Source organism: Nematolebias whitei, chromosome 3 (genome assembly GCF_014905685.2).
Source record: "Nematolebias whitei isolate Nwh7 chromosome 3, NemWhi1, whole genome shotgun sequence".
Classification (NCBI taxonomy): domain Eukaryota; kingdom Metazoa; phylum Chordata; class Actinopteri; order Cyprinodontiformes; family Rivulidae; genus Nematolebias; species Nematolebias whitei.
In genome coordinates, this window is record NC_056500.1 from 52,366,671 (window position 1) to 52,386,201 (window position 19,531).

At 41.8% G+C, this 19,531-nt stretch overlaps 1 protein-coding gene across 1 annotated transcript in view; it reads right to left on the minus strand.

The window, feature by feature from the left end:
• The window catches only part of jade3 (jade family PHD finger 3), a gene marked incomplete at its 5' end in the record, with an annotated part of 39,467 nt that overhangs the window by 13,927 nt on the left and 6,009 nt on the right, over nucleotides 1-19,531 (minus strand). The window contains 3 exon segments of the mRNA XM_037698322.1: nucleotides 3,087-3,204; nucleotides 9,434-9,889; nucleotides 10,008-10,124. Coding sequence (XP_037554250.1) covers nucleotides 3,087-3,204; nucleotides 9,434-9,889; nucleotides 10,008-10,124 — 691 coding nt within the window.

A 19,531-nucleotide genomic window follows, 5' to 3' on the forward strand; every position in this document is an offset into this window, starting at 1 on the left:
TTCTCTCTTTTTGTTGAAAAGCAGTTTTATTGTTTCCACAGCTTGATGTTTCATTGATCTTTGCGGACTGGATGGGACCACACAGAGGACGACATGAGAAGCATCGGTGGCAAGCACCCGTCCGATGGGAGTGCAGGACCTTTGGTCATCGTGTACCTTGCCGTAGGTGCCACGGTCCTGCTGGAGAACGCCTTCTCGCTGACACCGGGACAGGTGCTGATTGAGGTGGAACAAGAAAGTTTCAGCATCTCTTGGGCGAGAAATAACAAAGCAAACAGAACACAAGCGCATTTCACATGTCCAGCCCAAAAGCAATGAGTGACTGCAAGATCTACATGTGTAAACAATGTGCACGCAATGGATTTGATGTCCCTCTCGTATCAACAGGATGCTGGCTGATGATAGAGGCCGAGGTGCCTCTGTGTGTGACTAACTGTACATGCTAAACCAGATGAAAGAAAAAAAAAAGGAAGAACGAAGTTTGATTTTTACTGCCAATTAAGGAGAAGGAGGAGACGTGCTTCGTTGGCAGTTACTCAAGAAGGGTTCTGGATACCATCAGTTGTCATGACTCAAGAAGAAACGGTCAAAATACTGATAAAAGAAATAAACTTGCAGCCAAAGGTGGGGGAGCACAGAAAAAAGTGCTCTCCAACATAATTGAAGCTTTGAACTTGTTTTCCTGTGTACCTTGCAGTTTTTTTTTGTACAGCTGCAGGAGGAGCCCTGCCAGAGGGTGGTGTCACTACATCGAATCATCATAAGTGGAGGAGAGTACAAAATGTAATGAAGGCAACCACAGTTATGCAAATATCACATTTTGCCTTTAATAACTGTCTGATAAAAGAGTGATATGTATGTTGAAACTAATCATGTTAACCCATGTTTAACCAGAGACAAGGTATTGTGTGATTAGACTCATGAACTAGGTTAGAGCAACAATAAAAAGTACCTAAGGTGCCTTTCTCTGGATGTGTGTGTGGTGTACATCTGTGAACTCGGAACAACTAGACTTATCGTTTGACTAATTATAGTTCCTTACTCCATGGCGAGTCTCTCTGGATCATTTAAAATGCGCATTGAATGAGTCCATAGAGTTGACTGAAATGATCAAGTCTCATAAGTCTAAACGTGTCTGACCTAACAGTGTCCACCTGCATGGCTCAAAGAAAGGTTTTTACATATGGCTAAAACTAATAGTATAGGCGTCGGCTCACCATTGGTGGGATATATTCACAGGAATATTATCTACGGCGCAAAATATATGCAGTATCCCTTTTGTTTGTTTAGTGAAGAGAAGAATAACTAGTTTGATCTATGTATCTCTGTATTAACTTTGTGTATTTTGGGAACTTGTTTAGGGTTTTAAAAAAAAAGAATTAATCAGGAAATTTATAATACAGCTGGTACATGGTTTGGTGAAAAAAAAAAAACTATAATCTGAACACCTACCAGGTGTTTTGATTTACAATGATCGTGTCAGTGGGAATGTAATAAATCAAAACGTTCCAGGGGTTTGAAACTAGTCAAAACTAAAAAGTTGTATTGTGGAATTATGTTTTACATGCCATAAAGGCAAAAAGGGTGGAATGATATGAAAATATGTTTTATAAGGTGTGAAGTTGCCTTTATGCCGATTCAAACATATATATTTTGTGTGTGTTACTTATTCAGAATTAAATGTCTAAAATTGCCATAAAAGCAAGGGTGGAATGATATAGAAATTATTATTTTAATGCTTTTATGTCAATCTAGACCTATATTACACTTATTTAAACACACTTATACAACGTGTTATTCACATATTAGGGATTGTATTTTGTATTATGTGTTCAAACATATACTTTGTGTGTGTGTGTTGCTTATAATATTTAGACACTCTTTGATGGTTTGCAGAAGGGACGAGGAGTGCTCTTTAGGAATGCTTTAATAAGCATTAGGAGTGCTCTTGACCTGGAAGCTTTGGCCCGCTTTTACGGTCACAGGCGCTCCTTAAAGGATGAGCCATCGCTTTTGATGATGGTTTAATTAGATCCGTTGTTCTGGTAACCATCAAACTTGCTTTGATCTGCTCTCACGCGATCAGGGAAGCCTTTATAAGAAATGTATCAGACAACAGAGAGTTGGAAGTCCGGTGTGGATCAGTACGCGCTGATGCCATATGCCATTTTGATGTGATTCTCCTTTACCTGGGTCGAAAACGACTTCCCGGCCAGTGTCACGGTGAGAAGTTCTTTCATATCAATCTGTGTTAAGAGTGTACGAGTGTACATGTTTGTTTTTTGCTCGGTTGTTCTCTGTGGCAGGATAATAAAGGACACTAATTTATCCTAGCAGTGACAGCTTTTGTCTTTTATTTTTTCCTTCTGGTCTGAATATCTGTGCCGACCGTTTCACGAGCCCTTTTGATAAAGAATTTCATAATACAAACAAAGATTCAATTCTGCTTTACAATCCATAAAAAAGAGTTACAGCATTTAGATTTTTATGTGATGGTTAAAAATAATTCAACTTAAGCAATAAAATATTTTAAAAAGAATAATTAAATGGCTTCTTTATTTAATGTTCTTTTTTCCTGTATTTGTATCACTCATAAAATGAGTACGGTAGTTAATGCAGAACCTGACAAATACTGTTTTTGATTAATCGATTAATCGTCAGCATCATCTATAGATTACTTAATTACTAAAATATTTGTTTACAACTGATATATCGATATTGGAATTATATTATCGAGCAAAATTAAAGAAATATATCGTGATAAGTTTTGGCCATATCGTCCAGCCCTAGGCGTCTCTGAGTAGGGCACCCAATCCCCAATTGCTCCCCAGGCACTTTCAGCAGCTGCCCACTGCTCCACCTGGAGTACATGGGTTAAATGCAGACAGCCAGTTTTGCCATTTAATGAGAACATACAATGATGACAACACAAAACACATTATTATTATTATTCAGTTGATCTAGTGTGGACTGTTGAAACTAAAGAAACTTGAAAAAGTTTTTATTGAACATATTGCCAGGTGAAGGTTAAGTGAAATTCCTACCATAGCTTTTTTTATGCTAATTTTTTTAGCATAAATACTCACCGGCAGATATCTCTTGGTTCAACAGCTTCACGTGCAAGTTGAACATTTGCTCCTGACCTTTACTTTGCAGCAGCTTCAGCTTCTCTCGTCGACTCACCATGTAACACAAGTTCCTTACCTGTACAAACAAATATTTGAGAGAAAAATTCATGAAGTCCCTTCAGAGTATCTGCAGTGCCGACACCAAAAATCCTAGCAAGCACCATATGTCCCACCGCGCTCTCTGAGGTCAGCAGACCAGATGCTTCTCTCAGTTCCAGAAACCCGTCGTAAGCTCAGAGGTGACAGGGCTTTCTCTGTTGCAGGTCCACGACTGTGGAATGAGTTGCCACTGAGTGTCCGGCAGGCTCCCACACTCTCAGTCTTTAAGTCTCGCTTGAAGACCCACTTCTATTCGCTTGCCTTTAACACGGTGTGATTTGTTTTGGTCCGGTCTGTTCTCTACTCTGTTGGCCATTTTAGTTAGCTTCTGCTGCTATTTGTATCTGTATTTCTATTTTATGTTTTCCTGTCTGCTGTGCATGTTTGTTTCTTTTGTACAGCACTTTGGTTGGCCTTGTTGCTGTTTTAAGTGCTCTATAAATAAATTGGTATGGTATGGTATGGTATGTCCATGTCCTGGTCACACAAGGATTTGAACAGTGAAGGTTTTTAAGATGTTCAAGTAGGTCGGAGTTACACACTGTACTGTATATTTAAGCTATATAAAAAGTAGAAAGCATAGTTTCCTTGGACATAAGGGTGATCAGTTTAAATACAGACACCTAAACAAATTAGAATATTGTGACCATTACTTTGGAGTCATTTCTGAAATTTAAACTCATTTATTACACAGAGTGAAAGATCTCCAGCCTTTATTTTGTGCAGTTTTGATGATTATGGCTTACGGATTATGGAAAAACAAAACAAAATTCAGTATCTTGGAAAATGAGAAGATTGTGAAGAGTTTCAATATTGTAAACTCAAGGTGTGGCACCCAGCACACACACGTTTGGCCCCGCCTCCCTCAGGCAGGAGGTTAGGGAGCAGTAAGGCTCCAGTATACTCTCGCTGACCTTGTTCCGCACGAACTCGACACGCACCGTCTGCAGAGGGTTGACACTTCATGCTCGAGCGTCCACCCTGAGCGGCTGCAGAGCAGCTCCGCAGGCAAAGGGTGTTGACCTTCGGGACAAACTGAGGTTGCCGATTGGTCATTTGCTGATACGTCTACTGGATTGATTGACAGATGGCAAAAATATATATATTTAAAAAAGAGAGCTGGCAGCTCCAGACGCAGCGGTGTTCTGTTTTTATATGTTGTTAATAAAAAGTTCTAAAAAATAAAAAAACAAGGAGCGCTGGCCCTGCAACCCACACATCAGACCAACCCACCAGGAAATCTCCAGATGCTCCTGCAGCCATGCTGGACATGATTTTAAGTCGCTCGTGACAAATTCCTTAATTTCTCACCATTTCAGTCATGGCATCAACGGAGGAGGAAGAGATCACTGCCTCTTGACAAAAAACCAAAAGAAAACGCCAGATCAGGGATGAAGAAGGGGAATTTAATACATTGGTGTCGCATACAAAACAGTCAGGCAGTTTATTGTGCGACAGAGTACGTGGTTGTAAAAATTGAGCTTTGCATGGACATGCCCTGCGGGCGTCCGCTTCGACTCTAATCCAGTACGTGCAGACCTCTGCGGACAGACGTACACCTGAGTATACTGGAGGCATTAAGTGTAGAACCACTACTGAGGAATCCAAAAAAGTTCAATCTGGTCCTCTGGACATTCAAAAAAACAAAAAACAAAACAAAGCAAAAAAAATTGCTTTTAATTAGATTAGATTATTGAGCATGCATCAGGACACTACTGAGGAACAGCTTCTACCTTGAGGCTGTTACACTCATGAATCTCTAACCAGAATAATCACTGTGAAAAATCACATCATGTTGCTGCTGATCCGTTTCATGCTGCTGCTGATCTGTTTCATGCTGCTGCTGATCTGTTTCATGTTGCTGCTGATCCGTTTCATGCTGCTGCTGATCTGTTTCATGTTGCTGTGTTCATTCGTCTGCTCACACAGACTCCTGTGCGTGCTGCTGTTCAGCGTATTATTTTTATACTATGTGCTGAGTGTATATTTAGCTGATGTTGTTCTTAGTTCATATCTTAGATCTTATTACTGTTTTTATTTTACATTTTATACTTTTGTTGGATGTAACTGGAACCCTGTTTAAACAATTTTGTTCCACCATATGTACCACATGTGGTGGAACGACAAATAAAGAACCTTGAATCCTTAATCAGTCAAGTCAAGTCCAGTGTGAAGTTTCCAGTCATTGATGGTTTGGTCTATGTCATCTGCTGGTTCTGGTCCACTGGGTTTTCTGAAGTCCACAGTCCAAGCAGCATCTAGCAGGACATTTTAGAGACTTCATGCTTCCTTCTTTACAAGCTTTATGGAGATGCTGGCTTCATTTTCCAGCAGGACTCGGTACCGACCTACACTGACAAATGTCCCAGTAGATGGCTGAGGAATATTCTCGTTTTCTGAGACACTGAGTTTTGTTTTTTCATTATTTGTAAGCCATAAATAAAGGCTGTGAATATATGTATGAGTTTCACTTTCTGAAATGATTGACAAAAAAGTTTTTCACACCATCTAATTTTTTGAGATGCACCTGTATATTAAGTTGCATCTCAAATACATATGAAGGAAGCTGCCCAGCTGCAATACTGGAAGGATTTGAGTAGGGTGCTGAGAACAGCAGAAGATCATTAAGACACCCCTCCCATTAACTGATCTCAGACACTGTCTGACCAGTAGGGATGAGTACTGAACTTCACCAAATGAACTGCTTCAGTCGGTGTATGGATCAAAATATGCCTCGTCTTTCGGTGTCAAGTCTTTGTGATTGGCTGTAACTTTACAGGTGTTTTCAACCACCTGTAAAGTTACAGCCAATACCAGTGCTGCAACTTGCAGCACACAGGAACAACACAGACATGGTTCATGTGGTTTATAATGCAAGCCATAATATGTAACGTCTGACTGAGATAATTCTGGGAATGAGGGAATTTAAGAGCGTAAATTTGCTCCATGTTTTTCTGCAAGGAGAGAGGAGCGCAGCCTCCCCCTCCTCTCTCAGCATTAAAGTCAGCCTGTGAGTGTTCGAGAGAATGAACAGCCTGATTCAACCTTCCACAGCCGGACTCCTCTTCATTAAAGAACTCTGAGGATGGAGCTGTGTGTGGGTTTCAGCTGGTAAGTTTACGTTTGTTAACGTTACTGCAGCTTAATACGTGCATCGCTGAGAGTTAAACTAGGATCCATGTAACGCTAACTTTAAGATATTAGTGTGTAGCTTTATTTTATATATGTAGCTATCTAAACTCAGAAGCTAACTAAAGATTGACAGTAACATAAATCTTAGCTTGTAAAACTGTGCTCATCCATCAGGTCAGCAGGTTAAACAGTTCACTAATGTTCACTGTTTATGTTCATGTTCTCCTCACAGGAGGTTCTGACCCAGATGTCAGGACAAAAGAAAAGTGAGGTGGGGGCCACAGGACAGTCAGACTTTGTTGTTAAAAGTTTGCTGCTTTTTCTACAGTGGAGGCTGCATGGTGGAGGTAAGTTAAACTTTAAAGGATGTTGTTGACCAGTTAAACTTTTATCTCTCAGCCTAGATTATGTTTTTCGAGTAATAACAACACAACATGTTATTGTTGATGTTTTGTTCTCATGTCAGTTAGGGAGATGATCAGAGCCCTGAACCCCAGAGAATCACAGAGAAGATTCAGGAAGAGACACAGAGGTGCAGATGTCTGCATCATCCCTACCTCAGTGAATCCAGTGACCTGCTGGTGGGATGTGAGGGACAACATGTCAAACTGACAACCAGGTATCTGTGTGTGCAACAATCATCATCTACAGCCTCAGAGTGAACATGTTCTACTGCTGGAGACACCATCAGTCAGGAGCAGCTGGTTTGTGTCCAGAGAAAACAGACATGTTGATGTTTTCGAAGAAAAACTGTTCAGTGAAAAGGTCCTCAGTGTGTAGCAGTGACCATTAGACACTGGCGTGTCACTGGTTTGTAACTGGTCTTTTGACCTGGAAATTATTTGTTTATTTTTATGTAAGAAAACTGCTTGGAATAGAAAAATACCAAAGTTAAAAAATAAAACTCACAATTTGTACTGCAATGTGTAACGTAATTTTCTTTCTTTTTGTTGGAATTATTATTAATTACAAAATTGGTACAGAAAAAAGAACCATCCAGGAACCGACACCGAAGTGAAAGTACAGACACTGGTACAGATTTTTTTTAGAAAGGTACCCAGCCCTAACCAAATATGAATCAATATGTTAAGACTGTGAAGTCTGTATATTTCATATTAGGTTAAGTTTTGAAAATATAACAAATGTTAGTGCAATATGATTTAAAAAAAAACTGTGAAGTCTGTATTTTATGTTGAGTTAAAGGTTAACGCACTTTTGTATTTATATACTGTATTTTGAATTATGTCTGTGATGGACTGGAGACTTGTCCAGGTGTCCTCCACCTCTCACAGTGATGGCTGAATATGGGCACCAGTGACACCCGTGACACGTAAAGTTAGAAGTGGGTAAAGATGATGGATGGATGAAATATTTGCTCCTAGTTTTTTTTTTTTTTTTGTTTGTTTGTTTTAAAGAAAAATCCAGACCTAAGCTAACCTAATACTGGTAATTTCAGTTACAGAATGTTATGCACACCTACCAGTATATTTGTTCCTATCTTTGGTATAAATATAGAACGATGCAAAAAGATTTGATACAGTAAGGAACCGAAAATTGTTTTATATAAATGTTCTATTTGTTTACATTGTTGTTTATTCTGACGCATGCTCAATAATCCAGGTAGAAAAATCTAAAAAAGTTAAATCTGGTCCTCTGGACATTCAAAAAAACAAAACAAAGCAAAACAACAAAAAAATATAGAAACGTTTCGTCTCTCATCCGAGAGACTTCCTCAGTCTGAGGTGCTGTATTCAGCTCAGTCTCTTAAATAGCACCTTCTCAGAGTGGATCAACCAGTTTGCTGCTGACAACCAAAACCAGCTGATCACATGCTCAAGAAGGACCATCAGCCTAACAATGGATCATTAGCACCTGATGGCTGTTTACTATTCACAGAGGGCTGAGTGATACTAGCAATCACAGCATTGTAAGAGGGGGACAGTTGAACCCGGAGGCTCCACCCCTGTTTAATGATGGACGATTTCTTTTCACAAAGATGGCCTCCTTTACTCCTCTCTCAAACCATCGTTCCTCTCTGTCCAGGATGTGAACATCTTCATCCCTGAAAGAGTGACCGCTGGCCTGGAGATGAGTGTAGACCTCAGAGTCCTGGCCTGATGATGTTGATCTTCTGTGCTGGTCCATCCTTTTGGCCAGTGGCTGTTTAGTTTTCCCGATGTAAGACTGATCACCCTCCTGACATTGAACAGCATACACAACATTACTCTGTTTGTGCCGGGGGACTGGATCTTTGGGATGAACCAGTCTTTAATGTATTTTGGGGTTTAAAAGCCACTGGGACGTTATGTTTAGAAAATAAACGTCTCAGTTTCTCTGATACTCCCACAACATATGGAATGACCACTGGTCTGGGTCTGGGTTCCTCCTTTTCACCTGTTGGCTGACTGGAGTCCTGTTTGGGTTTCTTCTCTGCTTTCAGGAAGGCCCAGTTAGGATATCCACATTGCTCTAGAGCCTGTCTTGTGTGGGATTTCTCCTTCTGCCTGGCTCCAGAGTTAGTGGGGATGCTGTCTGCTCTGTGGTACAGAGTCCTGATGACTCCTAACTTGTGCTCCAAAGGGTGATGGGAGTCAAACTGCAAATACTGGTCTGTGTGGGTGGGTTTGCGGTACACCTCAGTTTGCAAATGTCCTCTATCAGAGACTGAGACCTCACAGTCCAAGAAAGCCAACCTGCCATTTTTTACATCTTCTCGTGTGAACTTGATGTCATTTATCCACAGAGTTGATGTGGTCAGTAAAATGTTGGACTTCCTGAGATTTAATTTGAACCCAGGTGTCATCAACATACCTGAACCAATGACTTGGTGGTGTCCCTGAAAAGGACGTCAAGGCTCTCTTTAAATAATTAAATTAATTAATTAAATTAAATCTCAGGAAAGAAAACTTTATTACTCCTCGATGCAACTACATACCAAAATAGAAGTTGGTACTTCAATTTTTTTTCAAGTTACCCTCCTCACAACATGTACACAGATGGACGGAGGGTATTTCAAACTCCTCCTCCCCCCCCCCCCCCACCCACCCAAAAAAAAAACCCAACAAAACACCTACCCGCTCTAAATCCTGCCGCAGGTGCATGAACATCCTCATGCGTGTGTGGATGCTGTCCTCCTGAGGCTGCAGCACCAGGTTCTCCTCCTCTTTGGGGGGCAGCAGCTCTTTGTTGAAGCTGGACTTCCTCTTCAGTTTCCAGTACTGGTACATGAAGTCTACCAGGTGCTCAGAAAGCCCAAGGTCCCGTGCCAGCTCCCCAAGACGGATCAGAGTGTAGAATCCCTCCTCCAACTCCTGCAGTCTCTGTGCTCTTTGACCCACTTTACCGGCTTCTCCAGGGGTTTTCGAGCGAGCTGGGCTCAGACCAGCCTCCCCAGGTTTGGGCTTGCTGTGTTTGAGGCAGTAAGATTTGAACTTCACTTCATCCCCTTCGTCCAGAATGGTCTTCATCTCCAGGCAGTGCTCAAAGGCACACGTCACATGAAAAGGAATGGTGCAGTTCTTCACTGAACACTGTGAGAACAGTGGACACACACACTGCAGTCACACAATCTAGAACAACATCAGTAACTGGAATGACTTTATTTGTACTACTTTCAATTACTGAATCTGTCAGTGTACATGGACTCACCTGGATACACGCCCCTGTTTTTAGTTTACACAGACTGCAGATGAGAGACCAGCGACTGGGAGGGATGTGGGAGACTTTAGTGATAGGCTCCATTCGCTCAGGACAAGCGATGCTCACCTAAACAACATAAAATAAAATAAAGTGCTATATGTTGTCATCATTGCAAGTTTCCATATAATGGTGAAATGGACTCTCTGCATTTAACCCATCGCACCTGGGATACACTCAGGTGGAACAGTGGGTAGCTATTGGAAGCACGCATCATCAACAGTCATTCACTGCAGAATAAGTTATAATTTTATTATTTTTTTATTAACCTTTATTTAACCAGGCGAATCCCATTGAGATCACAGATCTCTTTTGCAAGGGAGGCCTGGGCCTGAAGCAGACCAACATGCATGTTTTTGATCTGTGGGAGGAAACCGGAGTACCCGGAGATAACCAAAGTAGGCACGAGAAGAACATGCAAACTCCACATAGAAAGACCCTAGGTCCAACCGGGGAATGAACCCAGGACCTTCTTGCTGTGAGGGAACAGTGCTAACCACTGAGCCATCGTGCTGCCAATCTATAAGTCAATGAACTGCAATGCAGACATGACAATTATGAATCAGTTTGAAATGTCAACAAATTATTGTTTCCTAACAATATTTATAATTAACATCATTTTGGGGAAGAAAACACACTGAACTGTAAAGTATGGAAGAACAATATTGATGAAGACATGAAACGACTCCTGCATTGAGAGCCAGTGCTCTCAAATATTTTGGCTTCTAAGAGCCATACGTGTTGCCAGTTGAGGAAGCCACTACCTGTCACTACTAACCACATAGAGGGCTGTGGTAGCTCGGTGGTCTGTGGTTGGTCAGGAAGGACGTCCGGCGTAAAAACAATCATCAAGTCTTTGTGCGAGTTAGCTCGCTGTGGTGACCCCTGAAGAAGGGAGCAGCCGAAAGAAGAAAAATGTTTGTAGTTTTTGTGGAGTTTTTTTTCCTGGACTGGCATTGAACAGGGAATGTAATGCCCCTTTTCCATTACTTAGAACCTGTTACTATTTTTAGGACCCTTGGCTCTGTGGTTCTAACCCGAACGAGTAGGTACTAAAACGTGACGTCAGAACACTGTTGGTCGCTGATTGGTCGGGGGCGGAGCTGGGGGCGGAGTCAATGGATCCTTCAGAAACTTAAAAAAAAAAAAAAGATCCGCCATTTGCAATTTCTCAGACCGGAGCAGCAGCTGGACCTATTTTAAAGATTTTAAAAACAATAAAGACAACATCTTGGTCTAATGCTGAAGTGCTGACGTTTTTTATGCTTGGTGGCCGACAACAAAGATCATAGCGAGCAGGATGGAGCTCTGCTGGTCACCATGAAGCTGGAGCTGGTGACTCGCAGAAGGCCATTGACAGACCCCGGCCTCGCGTAATCATGAAGTCTGAATCCCGATCCCTCCCGGCAGTCAGGCAGACTGGACGGTCTGGGACTGACGGTGGAAGCGATTTTTAAATGAAGTAATATTTTGTTTTCATACATAATTTTTTTTTTTTTTTAAATCGCTTCCACCGTTCGTCCCAGACCCGTCTCTGTCCGCCTGTCTGTGCGGGTCGGGGTTGGACCTTCTTGATTACGCGAGGCTGGGGTCTGACGACGGCCTTCTGCGAGTCACCAGCTGAGCTCGGAGCTGGGAAGATGACGCCTGCCTGTCCTGGCTCTGGAGGAGATGATCGTGTGAGCGGTCATAAAAAAAAATTATATTTTTTGTGTTGAAGATTAAAAAAAAATAGTAAAATAAACGGTGCCGGCTTTATCATAAAATCCTGTTTTCACTTTAATTAAAGTAAACTCAGCTGAAAATCATAAAAAGACACAAAATTATTGGATCTCTCAGGAATATTTCCCTCAACCATGTTTGAAGAAGAGAGACGGCCTTTAGTTCAACTTTATTCTAACCCACTTCAATTCCGGCGAGTTGATGGGACAGCAGCTCCCTCTGGCTTCTCTGCAGTCTTTTGCCATCAAACTGACCCGTTTTTCGAACAGGACTTAAGTTAGTCCCCTTCCAACCGAATTCGGTGTTCAGTAACTCGGAGAGCCGGACGGGACCGTCCAAAAATATATTTTGGTCCAGGACCGGCCGCTCCCACCCCACCGGTAACTCTGAGCGTACCCTGCCAGCCAGTTGACCCCTCGAGCTGGGGAGTCGCACGAAGGTCCGGTGTTTTTTCTCTCTCTTTCTGGAACCCAACAAAAACAAACTTCTCAACAAACTTCTCATCTGGACCTTTGTGGTTCTACCTGGTTCCGACAAGAATTGCCAGGTGGTATTTCGCTGGTTTTCCGCTGGTTTTCTGCTGGACTGGCCCTCGTGGTGTCTTCATTGGAGTGGGGGAAGTGTACCTGTGTCCCATGAACTGGAACCGAACCGAGGAGGCTGTGGGGGACTTCGTCTTCAACAGAGCCAGTCTCAGCTTCAGTGAGCAGCCCGTTACTTTTAACGAAAGACGGTCCACCTCCGTGGAATCGCTGTGTTCGCCTGGAGGAGACACTCATATGCTTTGAAGCACCGCCGGAACGGGGCTGGAACAGAACCGGGCCAGGGACAACTTGAGCCTCTTTGTCTCTCGAGCTGAGGAGCGCCAGAGCCGGACTGGAGCGGAACCGGACCAGACCAGTGAGGACTTCAGCCTCTCCGGTCAGTCTCATAGTTTTCACCGGGGGTGCCTCTCGTGCCGTCGGATGCGGAGGTGACGTGCAGAGAAGCGGAGGAGCAGCGCTGCGTGGTGCTCAAGAAAAGTTTGGAGTTTGTATCGGAGTTGCTGCAGGCCTCCATCCAAACTCACCTGGATAATAATTATTTTTATTCCGGATCACGCTGTTGGCCCCTGTTGGCCTGAAACGAGCTAGGACCATGCCTTTCATTTCAGGAGGGTTTTCTGGAAGCTCGCTCTGCCGTTTGCTGCAAATTATCTGTTTCTGCCTGTTGGTTCTGGACCCAGCTTCTGTTTCTCATGGGAGCATCCATCCATCTTCACAGGGGGCCAGAGCCCCCCTCAGCCCAACTCAAACAGCAGTTGGGCCACCTCGTCGGATTTGTTTGCCGATTTGATTTGTGACGTTTTATGATCTGAGACTTTTCTGCACCATTCATATTATTGTCATTATTTTCAGCTCTCAGATTATCTGGAGTCAATGAATCTTGTTAATACACCTGAATCTGCCCATCACTGCAACTTTCACTGTTTTGGGTTATGAATGATCGCGTTTTCATTAATGTTTCTCATGGTTTGATTATGGGGGCTAATTGTCACACTGTTAACTCCTATAATTACACATCAGTCACAAAAAACTCAAGAAAATGTCTGATAATAATGTTGTTACTGCTCTCAGGGATTCAACCCAACCCTGGACCCCCCCACTAATTACAGCACACCAAATGACTTTAAGAACGTGTCAGGGCTTTATTTTCTGCATGTAAACACTCATAGCCTTCTGAGAAAACTGGATGCTTTGACAATTCTGGTCAGTTCTTCTGGGACAGATGTAATCTTTATCTCTGAAACCTGGCTCAACAAATCTGTACTCAATAATGACCTGGTAATCAATGGATTTAACATCTACCGCTGTGATCGTCAAAAAAAGGAGGGGGGGGGGGGTGTCGCTGTTTACATCAGAGATTCTCTGGTTTCTAGTCTTGCGTCTTCTAAAACAATTCCAAACCAGTTTGAGGACTTAACTGTAAACATCACTTTGAATGGAGGCCAGATTTTATCTGTAGTGGGTTGTTATCGTCCCCCCTCAGCAACACCTGAGGCTCTGTCCTCCCTGATGAAATTCCTTGGAAATTAAAAATTCAAAGAGATCTTTTTGGCTGGAGACCTCAACATTGATTGGGATAAGTCGACCGCCCTCTGTGATAAATTCAAGGAATGTTGCCTGTCTCTCAATCTTACCCAATTGATCAACTCTCCGACTAGATTAAACAAAAACTGTCCTGAAAAATCTTCCATCTTAGACATGTTTCTAACAAATATGCCTCACAAATTCACTGTTACAGGTGTATTCGCCAACATTTTGAGTGATCACTGTGTGACGGCGACTCGGAGATATTAAACTTCCACCTTCTAAGCCCTGAATAATTCAAAAAAGGGATCTGAAACGTTTTTGTGAACAGTCATTCCTCTGGGATCTGTCTCACTTTGACTGGCATCGTATTCTATTAATTGATGACGTGAACTCCACTTGGAACTATTTTCGCAAAATAAATTAAACTATTATGAAAAAACATGCACCTTTTCGTCAGTTCAGAATAAAGGGACGAGACAGCCCCTGGTTTGCTCCTGAGCTAGCTGACCTCCTGCACAGGAGAGATCATCTTTGGGCCACAGCGAGAAAATCTGACTCAGACACTGATTGGTTGAGTTTTCGACAGATGAGGAATAAATTCACAACTGCTGTCAAAGCTGCAAAACGCAACTATTTCTTATCTCAGACCTCCAAAAATCTAAATGACCCTAACAGATTCTGGAAAACCATCAAATCGCTCTCAGGCAGCCCCCAATCATCTGACCTCCCATCACAACTTCTCGTTAACTCTGTTCCTGTGTCAAACCAGCACGAGATCCTGAACTGTCTCAACAAACATTTTGTTGCTTCTAGTTCTTTATTTGACACAGTTACTAATGGAAAATCAGCCACTTCACTTAATAACCAAACTTCTACAAATCAAATCCCTCCTACAAGTCAATCCTCAGTTAATCACAGCTTCTCTTTTTCTCCATTCTCAGTCAGTGAGGTCAATAAACTGTTAAAAGATCTTGATCCTAAAAAATCTGCAGGTCCAGATGAACTTCCACCTTATTTCTTAAGGCTGGCTGCTCATATCATCACAGTCCCTGTGACCCACATCTTCAATCTCTCCATGAGACAAAACTCCATCCCAGACACTTGGAAAACAGCCTTTGTTCTTCCTTTGCTGAAGGGAGGAGACCCCACCTCACTGAACAACTATCGACCAATCTCTAAACTCTGCATTTTAGCCAAGGTTCTAGAAAAACTGATAAACTCTCAAATCAAAAATTACCTGGACTCATTTAACATCTTACCTCCACATCAATCTGGTTTCAGGAAACAACACAGCACAACCACTGCTTCACTGAAGGTTCTTAATGACGTTGTTGAAGCACTGGATCCTAAGGATTATTGTGCTGCACTTTTCTTAGACCTGTCTAAAGATTCTGACACTGTGGATCAGAACATCTTGTGTCATAAACTCTCAGAAATCGGTTTCTCAGAACACACCATTGGTTGGTTCTCTAACTATCTCTCAGTCCGGAGGCAATGTGTTCAACATAATGGTACTTCCTCCAGTTATTTAACAGTCAACAATAGTGTACCACAAGGCTCAGTCTTAGGACCCACCCTCTTTACAATCTACATACATAATGTAGGTAAAAACATCCCTAATGCATCCATACATTTCTATGCTGATGACACAGTTGTTTATTGTCGAGCTAAAACTGTTGCTAAGGCTTTCCAGCTTTTGAAATCTTCATTCAACATCATCCAGACTGATTTGTTTCGCCTCAAACTTGTCCTAAATGCCGACAAAACCAAAGAGATGCTTTTTTCAAATAGGAAGTTGGTTTCAGCAGTTCTTTCTTTGATCTCATCCTCAAATGGTGTCCCCATTGAGTTTGTTGATTCCTATAAGTATTTGAGTATCTTGGTCGACTCACATCTCTCTTTTAAGCTCCATGTGGAAAACTTGGTAAAGAAACTGAAAGTTAAACTGGGTTTCTTTTTCAGAAACAAATCCTGTCTAACCCTGAATGTTAGGAAACACCTTGTATCTGTGACTTTCCTTCCCTCCATCGATTATGGTGACATTATTTACATGAACGCTCCTACAAGAACCCTGCAGATGTTGGATGCTGCAGATGTTGGATGCTGTCTATCATGGTGCACTAAGATTCATAACTGGCTGTGATTATCGTACCCACCACTGCACACTGTATTCACTGGTTAACTGGACATCATAAACCTCACGCAGACTCTCTCACTGGTACATTTTCATCTTTAAACCACTTCCTGGTCTGCTGCCTTCATACATCTCCTCCTACATGTCTCTGCGTGAGTGCAGCTACAGCGTGCGCTCTCAGGACATTATTACCTGCAGTGTTCCCTCAGTGAGGACTGAACTAGACAAAAGGGCCTTCTCCTATTCCGCTCCTGTTTCTTGGAATATCTTGTAAAAAGATTTGAAGCTCTCGACCTTTGACCTCTCTAAGTGTCTTTAAGAATCTGTTAGACTCCTGGCAGGGACCAATGCAGACATGTTCCTGTTTTTAGTTTTCTACATTCACCTTAGAATCTAGCTGTTTTTTTGTTACTTTTTTTTTTTTGCCATCCTATTTGTTATAAAAAGTCATACAATTTTTTTTTATAACTGTTTATTGTTGTTGCTGTTGTCCATTGTTGTCATCATTCTTTGTTGAAATCAGGTCTCTCTTGTAAATGAGTCCTCGAGGCTCAATGGGATTTACCGTCTAAATAAAGGTTGAATTGAACAAAAAAAAAAAAAAACCCATAGATGTACAAATCACAAAACAAGAATTTTGAAGCAAAGCTAAGTATAAAATGTATATATATATATATGTGAACAAGAAACAAAACCACATATCTAAAATGAACAATACACAGCAACGACAAGAGGCACTGATATTAAGTTTAGATGCAGAGAAAGCATTTGATTCAGTGACGTGGTCCTTTTTATATAAAGTGCTTTCAAAATTTGGCTTCCACACAACTATAATTAATACATTTGCTGCGCTATACAATAAACCAACAGCCAGAATTAAAATCAATGGAGACTTGAGCAATTCATTCAATTTGGAAAGAGGAACAAGTGCGTCGCCGCTCCTCTTCGCCTTGTTTATAGAACCCATGAGTCAATTGATCAGGCAGAGGTCAGATATTAAAGGGGTTACAATGACATCCGGGGAGCAAAAATTGTCTCCATTTGCAGACGATTTATTGATAAGTATAACACAGCCCACACAGACACTCCCTAAACTGATGAAATTGTTGGAGGAGCTTGGTTTACTTTCTGGATACAAAATCAATATCAACAAAACTCAAGTATTAACATTTAACTATGACCCCCCCAACTTCAATTAAGACCAAGTACGGTTGGAATTGGGATACTGATTCTATTAAATATTTGGGAGTGTTAAGATATTTCCTGTTTTAGACTGGTCCTATGGATTTGATCTGCTCAGAGACGGGATTATAATGAAATTATGACCCAGTTCTGACTGGGTTAAACTGGGCCAGTAAACTCTTAAGAGAGTCTCCCTGATAATTCAATATCTGTCAAGAAATAGTTTAATCAGCTTGCCACACGTAGGAAGGCTTTAAAGCACCGTCTCATGTTTTCCTTACACGTCAGTACACATAAAACCACACTTAGTCATGCCCCTCATACACTGATAGGCTGAGCTCCCCTTCTGCGAAAGGCGGAGTTTAGGACCCCGTAAATGATTGACGACATGGGACTTCGGGGCTCTTCCGGTTCTGTGAATGCGTCACAGTCCGGGGAGTCCAGCGCTGTGAAAGTATAATCTTCTCCTGCCTTTTTTAATATAATTGGTAAAACTCAATGGACGTTTCCTTGATTTATTTGTTAGCATGAGTTGCCACTTCTGAGGGAGGTTCAAGCCGGGGGTAAAGACGAGGGCTGGAGGGGGTTTCCGGATCCGGTGGCCAGCAGCCGGCTCCCGTCTTTAACAGCTGATGCCGAAACCTCCCGTTTGTAGAAGTGGTGGCTCGTTATTCGTATTATTTAATGGTGACACAGCGGCAGGTGAACTGAGCCGGAGCAGACTTTCTAGCCGGCTTGTAACATAAAGGTAAGCAGAGACCTGTTATATCAAACTTCTGTGCGTCCCTTAAGGACTGACAGGCTGCTCTGTTTTCGGTCCGGTGCACGCATTTTAAAGAGCTAAAAGGCAGTAGAACATTACAGTTTAATACGTGATTTTGTGTGTATTTATCAGACGTAACAATTTATATACGTAACGTTTTTTTCACCTGGGCAAGCAGGGGAGAGAGCCGGAAATGTTCGTAACGACACTAACCAGAAGTGGTCCGCGAGCGGTTTTTTTTTTTTGAGCGTCTTTAACAGGAGTATCACTACCTCGGGACTTCTTGAGACTCTTTGATATAAACTACCGCCCTTTAAATTCCAAAATAAAGTCTGATATACACAGATGGAACGTTATTCCCTTTTTAAGTTTAAAATCCCAGATAGAATCCATCAGAATGAATATACTTCCACGGATGCTGTACTTATTTCAGTGTTTACCAGTCAGAATCCCACCTCAACAGTTCTTAGAATGGGACAGATTAATAGCAAGGTATTTGTGGCAGGGGAAAAGGCCAGAATTAAATTCAAGATGCTGCAATTAAGAAAAGGGTGGAGTGGGCCTTCCCTGTTTAAAGGATTACTACCACGCAGCCCAGCTGAGACCTTTAGTCTGTCTGTGTTCACCAACATACACTGCAGCTTGGAAGGAAATAGAAGGTACAACGATAAAAGGAGTCCCAATAACAGCCCTACTCAGTGATCATAAATTACAAGAAGAACAACAGATCCCAGAAGACCACATAACGGGTAGCTTTCTGAAGTCCTGGCAGGATGGAATTAAAAATGGCAGATTAGGAGGTACAGCTAAAATTTTGAGGTGGCGTGCCTATGACTCGGACTTCACACCAAATAGAACAGACAACAGATTTAAGTTATGGATTTCAAAAGGATTAACTACCTATTATTCATTTGTCCATAAAGGGACATTTCTGAGTTTTGAAACATTACAGAAGGTTCATAGACTGGGAAAAGATGATTTCTTCAGGTACCTACACGTGAGACATTATTTTGATAAATAACTTAAAGGGACGTTAGAAACAGGCGAGCCAAAGTTCATGGAGGTATTTCTATCATTAATTAAGTCCAGAGCAGACAACAAAATTGTCTCTAAACTGTATAATGCCATTCAAATATCTAAACAAGGTAATACAGAATATATAAAGAAGAAATGGGAAAATGAAATGAAAATAATGATCACACAGGAGAATTGGGAGAAACTATATCAACTACAATGGGTCTCGACTGGATCAAACACATGGCGAGAATTCTGCTGGAAAAACATTGCAAGATTTTTTGTCACACCCATTCAGAAACGACACCAGGGCAAGGGGGATGCTTGTTGGAGACTTTGTGGGTCTAAGGGAGCCAACCACTTCCACATTTTCTGGGAGTGCCAGGTAATAAGACCCTACTGGGAAGAGATCCACAAACATATTGAAAATGTATTTAATGTAAACATTCCATTCAACTGTGAAACTTTGTACTTGGGTAACTTGATGCTTGAAACACAGACCAACAAGGACAAAAAACTGTTGACTATACTGTTGGCAGCCAGTAAAAAATCCGTCACGAGGAAATGGTTAAAGGCAGAACCACCCACA